The sequence below is a fragment of the Otolemur garnettii genome, unplaced genomic scaffold, assembly GCF_000181295.1.
Source record: "Otolemur garnettii isolate 467f Iridium unplaced genomic scaffold, OtoGar3 scaffold00062, whole genome shotgun sequence".
NCBI classification, from domain to species: domain Eukaryota; kingdom Metazoa; phylum Chordata; class Mammalia; order Primates; family Galagidae; genus Otolemur; species Otolemur garnettii.
In genome coordinates this window covers 437,973-446,843 of record NW_003852457.1, presented here as the reverse complement: position 1 = coordinate 446,843, position 8,871 = coordinate 437,973, and the positions used below count along the sequence as shown (strand labels likewise).

Here is an 8,871-nt window from a genome sequence, read left to right as displayed (position 1 = left end):
GCCTGTAGTCCCAGCTACTTGGGAGGCTGAGGCAAGAGAGTCGCTTAAGCCCAAGAGTTTTGAAGTTGCTGTGAGCTGTGACGACATAGCACTCTACCCAGGGCAACAGCTTGAGACTCTGTCTCAAAAAAAAAAAGAAAGAAAGAAATGATAGTAAAGCTATAACGCCCCAATGTTGATTCTTATTTATCTCGTAAATCTATTTTGTTATCAATTTTTTCTAAACCATAGTGTACACCTATTAATTATATAAAAGCAGTGAAGGAATTAATAGATAAAGGAAATGAATTATGGAATTGCAGTTAAAAATAATAGCAGGGTTCTAGAGAGGAAGTATGAGATTCAATTTGCTTTGCAAAACAAAATCAGTTATAGGGAGAGAAGAAAGGGAAAGTTTAAAATAAAAAGCTAACATATAAAGAACCAAGCGAGTTTTAAGAGACAGTAATTCTCGCTCTGTTAACCAGGCTAGAGTGCAGTGGCCTGATCATGACTGTTGCTTACAATAACCTCAAATTCCTGGGCTCAAGCAATCCTACTGCCTCAGCCTCCATAGTAGCTGGAATTACAGGCATGCAGCACCATGCCTGGATCTTTTTTTTTTTTTTTTTTTTTTTTTAATCAGTACACCAACTTTTTGGAACATCAGATAATTTAACTGCTTCAATTCAACGGGGAACATGTAGTTGTCATTGTTGTTTAGCAGGCCCCGGCTGGGTTTGAACCCACCAACCCAGGTGTATGTGGATGGTGCCCTAACCACTGAGCTATGGGCATTGAGCCATTGATTTAGAATTTGTGCTAAGTGGGACAAATATCTGGTTTGTATTATCTTTTTTTCTGGACAGTGAATAGTGTGGTGATTAAAGAGTTCAAGAAATTCTGGCTTACTTAGAAAAAGACAGTGACTGCATATGTGTGAACCTTTATTGGCAGTTCTATCTACATTAGACCAGTGGTTCTCAACCTGTGGGTCTCGACCTCTTTGGGGGTCAAACAACCACAGGGGTCACCTAAAACCATCCTGCATATCAGATATTTACATTACGATTAGTACAGTAGCAAAATTACAGTTATGAAGTAGCAATGAAAATAATTTTATGGTTGGGGGGTCACCACAACATGAGGAACTGTATTAAAGGGTTGTGGCATTAGGAAAGGTTGAGAACCACTGGTCTAGACTATTATTCTGTGGCATATAAAGAGGCAGGGTGAATCTTCAGAAATGTTTATTCATTCTGATGCATTCTGCACAAACGTCGTGAATGTCAGTGCATTTCAGCCTCTGCTGGAGCAGCTCTCTGAACTAATTACAGAAATTGGTCTTTGTAGATCTTTAACATGAAGCCTCTACAGATCGTGTTTCCTTCACGTGCTGACCCCGAGAGCCCTGTCATCGACCTGGACCTGCACCTACCTCTGCTGTGTTTCCGCCCTGAGAAGGTGCTACAGGTGCGTCCCTGCCCTGGGAGTGCCCTGACACCACCTCTGTCATCAGAGATGTTATCTTTGTTCATCAAAGATGATGGGAGTGCCTGCTTTCACAGCAGGCAGAACCAGCATCCTCAAAACCAGGCGTCCTCAAACTACGGTCCACAGGCCACATGTGGCCTGCTGAGGACATTTATTAGGCCCATTGGGTGTTTTTGCCACCGCTGCCTGTCCTGCTTAACAGCTGACTCGTCCTGGGACCCGCAGTCCGGCCCTCTAACGGTCTGAGGGACAGTGAACTGGCCCCTGTTTAAAAAGTTTGAGGACCCCTGCTCAAAACGTTTGTTTTTGCTTAAAGTCAGCATCCACGACCGTGCATGACATTTGCAAATAGCACTTCTGCGGGGGTGTCTTGGATGACCAGCATTTGGCACTGGGAACAGGGAGACTGGGGAAACTTGTGCTTGGTCTGGTTTGGGGGGGGTCTAAGTTGGCCAAGTCGGCAGAGTGCTGTGCCCTCTCCCCAGATCCTGACGTGCATCTTGACAGAACAGCGGATCGTGTTCTTCTCCTCAGACTGGGCGCTGCTGACGCTGGTGGCCGAGTGCTTCGTGGTTTACCTGCACCCCCTGCAGTGGCAGCACACCTTCGTGCCCATCCTGTCCGACCAGATGCTGGATTTTGTCATGGCGCCCACGTCCTTCCTCATGGGCTGCCATCTCGATCACTTCGAAGAAGTCAGCAAGGTTTAGTACAGAACTAAGTGGGACCTTAAGTTCCTGTGAGGCTGTGGAAGGGCTGATGTGAAGTTGTGTTTGAAAGTCTCTGAAGTGAAGGCGGACATGCCGTGCCCATGGTCACTGTGACTTCTGTCTCAGTGCCTATTGTCACACACGTGTGCACCCTCCTCCCATGTCCTGTCTCGTTGGTTCTCAGTCCACCCCTCTGCAGACCTTGGTGTTTGGGGACACGAAATTCCAAGTACCAGAGCTTCATGTCACTCCTCTGTCCTTTTAAATTCAGCATAGTTCAAATGGTTCCAAATAAATTTGCAGTGAGGAGGGGCAGATGTGGGGTGCGGAGAACCTGGGTTCAGGTCTAGCCTCTGCCCCTTACTAATTTTATGACCTTGGCTGAGTTACCCACCTTTGGGAACCTCCAGTTTCCTCATCTGTGAAATCGGGCATGGACGTGTCCTCATGGGGCTGGGCTCTGGGAGGGGGATGATCTCAGCATGTGGCCAGGGCTTGATAGGTGAACGTCCGTTGTCATCACTACACAGTTTCTGGGTTTACCTTCATTAACTAAGCTTCTGTGGTTCATGAGCCTGTGGGCATCCTTCCTAGGAGGATTTGTGTGCTGTACCGTGCTGCTCAAAGTGCCACAGGGTTTGGTGCCTGCTGAAGGCAGTGGCAGTTTACTGGACCTGTGTCCCTGTCCTAGTGCTAAAGGACAGTCTGCATGCTGAGCTTATCAGGTGCAGCTCTGGATGGCACCTGGCCTGCACAGAGCGCTTAGCAGGTGGTAGCTGTCACTGCTGCTATAGTGGTAGACACAGCGAGACACGGTGGTGAGCTGATGGCACCAGTGAGGACAGCTACTGTGATGACACCAGCAGGCAGAGGGGGCTTGGGTTTTTTTTTGCAGTTTTTGGCCAGGGCAGGGTTTGAACCCGCCACCTCCCACATATGGGGCCAGCGCCCTAGTCCTCTGAGCCACAGGCACTGCCCTTAAAATGGCTTTATTGGCTTGGCACCCATAGCTCAGTGGTTAGGGTGCTGGCCACAACATACACTGGGGCTGGCAGGTTTGAACCCGGCCCAGACCTACTAAACAACAATGACAACTATAGCAAAAACATAACTGGGCGTTGTGGTGGGCGCCTGTAGTCCCAGCTACTCAGGAGGCTGAGGCAAGAGAATCACTTCAACCCAAGAGTTTGAGGTTGCTGTGAGTCATGACACCACAGTATTGTACTAAGTGTGCCAAGTGTGACATAGTGAGACTCTGTCTCAAAAAAAAAAAAGAGATAAAATAAAATGGCCTTACTGAGATACAGTTGACACACACAAAGTTTATCTGATTAAAATGTGCAATTCAGTAAATTTTAGTGTATTTATAGAATTATACAGCTATCTACTCTCTAAATTTGCACTTTTTTTTTCTTTCTTTCTTGAGAGAGAATCTTATCTGTTACCCTGGGCAGAGTGCTGTGGCATCTTAGCCTAAAGCAACCTCTAACTCCTGGCCTCCAGAAATCCTCTTGTCTCAGTCTCCCAAGTAGCTGAGACTGTAGCTACACAATGCCTGGTTAGTGTCTCTGTTTTGTAGTGATGGAGTTTTGCTTTGCTCTGGCTGGTCTTGAACTCCTGAGCTCAGGTAATCTACCCATCCGGACCTCCTTGAGTGTTAGGATTACAGGTGTGAGCCACCACGCTCGGCTTCAATTTGGACATTTTCATCACTCCGCCCCCACCCACTCTAGACACCCCCATGGCCACTCATCTGTGTCCTGTCTCCTGGTTGTGCCTGTTCTGGACACTCCTTGCGGACGTGGCCCAGTCACTTGACGTGTGGTCCTCAGTATCAAGCCTCTCTCACGTAGCATGAGGTTTTCAGGGTTCACCCCACTGGGCGCCTATCACTCCTTCATTGTTATTGCCTTAGGATTTCGTTGTATAAATATGCCCTGCTTGTTTATTCATTCCTCAGTTGGGGAACACTTGGGTTGTTTCTACTTAACCCTTTGAGGAACGGCCAGATTGTTCCCTCTGGCCATATAGGGGGATCCAGCTTCCGCTCACATCCTCACAACACTTGCAGTATCTGTCTTCCCCTTACAGCTCTCCTAGTGGGTGTGAGCTGGCATCTCATGCGCATTTCTCTGATGACTAGTGATGTTGGCATCTTTTCATGTGCCTATTGGTAGTTCCTACAGGGCAGGTTTGCATTTAATATTTTATTATGAACATTTCTGAGTGCAGGCTGGGCGAGGTGGCTCACACCTGTAATCCTAGCACTCTGGGAGGCTGAAGTGGGTGAATTGCTTAAGCTCAGGACTTGGAGACCAGCCTGAGCAAAAGTGAGACCCCCGTCTCTACTAAAAATAAAAAAAACTGAGGCAAGAGGATCGTTTGAGCCCAAGAGTGAGAGGTTGCTGTGAGCTATGACATCACAGCACTCTACACATGGGGACAGCTTGAGACTCTGACTCAAAAAAGAAAGAAAAAGAAAAAGTTTCTGAGTGTACACAACATCTGAGAGAAGAGTCCCAGAGTGCCCTTGTGCCCCTGGCCGTCTGCAGCAGGCCCCTCCTGCCAGTCCTGTGGGCACCCTCAGGCTCAGATGCCAGGCACCCACCCACAAGGGTTGAGTGTTGAGAAAGGCAATCTGGGCTGGGCCAGGGAGCAGGACCGTTCCTGGGCTCTTGCCAAAGCAAATGATTCACCAGGGGAAAAACACACTTTAGGAAAAGGCCAGTCAGACCTCCAAGGGAAGAACGGAAAAATGTCACCCAGTCCATCTTGTAGACAAGAAAAAAATAAGAGATCATCCAAAGTTTAAAGTCATGTTTCTTTTTTTAGTCATTAGGGGAAAAAAGATCTTGTTTTAGGCCCTTCAGAAGGGAAATTTCGGGCGTACTATTATAACATGTCCAGTCATTAGTCATGGAGGAAACTCCTTTAGTGATTTATGTGTTCTGGAAGATTTCAGGAGAAGCAGCACCTCTTTGGGGCTTGTCTGGATGTCTGTTTTTGTAGCTTGTGGTGGGACCTGGGGGAGGGAGCTGTGGTGGTCCCAGAGCACTTCTGCTGCCACCGCCCCCGTGGGTGCTGTCTGCTTTGCATACTCAGCGTATTTAACATTTGGCCGTGAGACCTAGAGGCCGAGGACATGTTAGTGCCTATTTCAAGTGCCACTTGAGACAGGCCTTCAAATGCCACCAGAGACAGGCCTTCAAGTGCCACCAGAGATAGGCTTTCAGAGGCAGGGCCCTGGCTGAGAGCCGAGGGGTTGGGCCTTCAGGCACCTCTGGAGTCACACTCTGGGGACTGTGGAATCTCAGAAGTCTGGTGACTTGTCACTTGAGTGCATATTTCACATGGTCCCGGTGGGTGGGATCATTTAGCTCAGGTCTCTTCCCCTGCCTGGTTCTTGGAGGGGTAGGGCCAGCTGGGATTGAAGTGGATGCAGTGGGTGTGGGGGTTATGGAGCACTCATCAGAGTTCTGAAATGTTCCCTCCGGGACTCCATGGAGTAGGACCCGGAGTTCTATACCTTGATAGCAACATGTGCTGGAATCTTGGCTCAGAGAGAAGGGCTCATGGAGAAACCAGGTGTGGTCTGTCTACATCCTGGGATGCTCAGTCTTAAGAAGGAAGGGAAGTGAGTGACACGGATGAGGCTGAGTGACATAAGCCAGTCACAAAAAGATCGACACTATGTGGTTCCACTCACATGTTCCCAGAGGAGTCAGATTTATACAGAAATTGGAAAGTAGAAAGGGGGTGCCGGGGCTTGGGGGAGAAGCAGGGGGAATTAGGGTCCCAGGGAGACAGAGTGTCAGGTTGGGAAGGTAAAAAGTTCCCGAGACGTACGGGGGTGTGAAGTGCTCAGCTCTGGAAGTCTACACCTGACAGTGGCCGCAGGCTCAGCTTTCTGTTTATTTTACCATACTTGAGGAAAGAAAAGAAGTCATATTTAGTCAAATTTAGCACATTGGCATGACTCACAGTGTACACTCGATTTTCTGTAGAGAAAATACAAAGCTTTGTGTGCATAGCAAAATGGTAACTTATTTAATGAAGACACTATCTCAGTGCAGAATATATTTGTACATTTTTAAGATGTGCACAGATTCAAAGATTGTTACATCCATCTTTACACAGCAACCCTTACTTTCTAGGAAGGTGACGGCTTAGTTCTGATAAACATCGATCATGGCAGCATCACCTACTCTAAGTCCTTGGACAATGACATTCCTGACATCCCTCTGCTGGCCGCACAGACATTCATTCAGAGGTAACAGGGAACAGTGTGTATTTGAGAACGTCTCTGTTCAAGTTCTATATTTGCCCCTTTGAGTGTCTTTTCTGATTTTATGTTATGGACACGTTTCATGTATTTGTAGTGTGCATAAAAATGATTTGTCTTTATTTTGATCCTTTTTAAATGCTAAGTATGGTCTGCCAGTCAGGGGACCCTCTGGCTGTTACCCAGGATCCTGTGCCTGTGATCTCTGAGGTCCCTTCTCCTTCGTTCATTCTTTTACAGGATGTGTGTTGATTACCCGGCATGCACCTGGCCCTGTGCAAGGTCCTTGGGCTGCTGTGGCCCCACCCAAGTGGCCAGGGATGGGTGTGGCCTGGGGTCCCTAAGCAAGATGCTGTCCTTCCCCTCATGTCCCCAGGCATGTGAATGGTGCTCTTATTTTTCTGATACCTTGTTTTATAGCTGTTTATATTTCCTTTCCTCTTGGTTACTAAACTTCAGTGGCTAAATCAGGTACCAGCAAACTTTTTCTGGAAAAGCCAAGTCATAAATATCTCAGGCTCTGGGGGAGAGAAATGGGGCAGGGACTGTCTCTCAGGAGCTTGCCAGGGAGGCTGGACAGGGGTGCAGTTGTTAATTGTCCCACACGAGGGCTGTCCTGGGCTGACCCAGTGGGATTGGGTGGCTTCAGGGAGTGGTGGCTGTGTGGGTGCTTTTTTTCCCTTCAGAATTTTGTGACGTGATAGCAGGGGACACTCTGCTCATCATTTCTCACAGCCTGTGTGATCTGGCCACCGTCAGACCTGCAGTGTGGCCCTGAGACGCCGTGCTGGAGAATTAGGCTGGGCTGGGCTTGTTCTGGTGACGCCAACAATGCCATTTGTATTTAGATGCCAGTTGTAACCTTTCCCCCCCTTTCTTTGGTCTTTCTGGAGATCAGATGAGGAAGAAGCTAAGACCTAAGGACTGGCATGGCCTCCCTCCTCTCGGCTTCTGACCCTCACCTGGTGTCCCTTATTCCTGACCCTCACCTGGTGTCCCTTATTCCTGACCCTCACCTTGTGTCCCTAATTTCTGACCCTCACCTGGCGTCCCTTATTCCTGACCCTCACCTTGTGTCCCTTATTCCTGACGCTTACTTGGCACCCTTATTCCTGACCCTCACCTGGTGTCACTTTTTCCTTGTTGCTGGGTGTTTTCTGCAGAATACTTGGGAGTACTGCCTTTATTAGTGTCCTTCCACCTTAAATGTTAACGGTGGAAGGACACTTGCAGGAGGGACAAGAGTGCCTGGCGCCTAAGCCTGTGCAGCCGCAGGCTGGTTGGTGCCCAGGGGCCTTGAGCAGGCTCTGCTAGGGCCCCCTCTGCATGGACTTAGGTGGCGAGACTTGCACTCCTGATGGCCGTGCTTACTTTCTGGTGAGCAAAGGCTGTTTGCCTGACTTTCAGAGGGGGCCGCTCTAGAATTGACCTTCACCGGCTTCTGGTGGAGGGTTCCCCATCAGAGCCAGTTCTGCCTGGCTCTGCACATTGTCATCATATCATGACCAGGATTCCAGAACCTACACACATGCAGGGGGCAGTGCCAGCTTTGGCTGGACCCCTAGAGCAGGAATATGGGCTATCCTGTCCCCTACAGTCTCAATATGAACTAAGATGTGTGTGATCAGTCACCCAGGCTGCAGCAGGGGTCTAGAGCTCAAGTGTGAGTCCCCTGTGGCTGTCTGGCCGGGAGAGACAGAGGCAGTGGCCTGTTCTGCTTTCCTGGGACGTCCCTGGCTCCTAGTTGCTCTCTGCCTTGCATCATCATCAGCCCTGCTGCCCCACCCTCCTGGAGGCAGGGACAGGCCCCAGCTCAGGGCTGTACTGGCTGAGTGCCTGGGTGAGATGGGGCTAGGGCTTCGCATGCCAGATCCCATTGTCTCTGCACCAGAACATCCAGCCAGGAGACTGCCCCAGACGGCGTCTTAGTGTTTTCATGTAGGGGAAGCCACTGAAAGTTCTTTCCTTACCTGAGTTCTGCTGAGTGAGAGGGGGAGAGGCCAGCGTGGGGTCCGTAAGCAAGAGCATCACCACTATTATCAAGGCTCCTCCAGGCAGGGGTGGTTTCGGAGTCAGCTCGGCCAGGACTGGGAGACCCATGCTGGCAGCCTGCGCCAGCTCCTGTGAGAACCTGGCCTCATGCCCTTACCCTGTGCCCTGCACACTGGCCCAACATGACCACCTCACCCACTGCAGGGCTGGGCGACCTCCTCACTGTGTTCCCCCATCTCCAGCTGTGCTCTCAGGCAGCTGCTTCTGACTAGTGCTCTGTATTGCTCCCCGTCTGGCCTCCTGTCCCCGGTCTTGCTCCTGGTCTGGCCTCTTGTCTCCCGTCTTGCTCCTGGTCTGGCCTCCTGTCCCCCGTCTTGCTCCCCGTCTGGCCTCCTGTCCCCCGTCTTGCTCCCC

The 8,871-nt window shown here is 49.7% G+C and overlaps 1 protein-coding gene across 1 annotated transcript in view; it reads left to right on the top strand.

Annotated features, from left to right (window-relative positions):
- The window catches only part of DENND3 (DENN domain containing 3), a 76,237-nt gene that overhangs the window by 15,984 nt on the left and 51,382 nt on the right, over nt 1-8,871 (top strand). Inside the window, exons 6-8 of the mRNA XM_012806995.2 lie at nt 1,333-1,452; nt 1,959-2,177; nt 6,338-6,453. Coding sequence (XP_012662449.1) covers nt 1,333-1,452; nt 1,959-2,177; nt 6,338-6,453 — 455 coding nt within the window. The remainder of the gene's footprint in view (nt 1-1,332; nt 1,453-1,958; nt 2,178-6,337; nt 6,454-8,871) is intronic.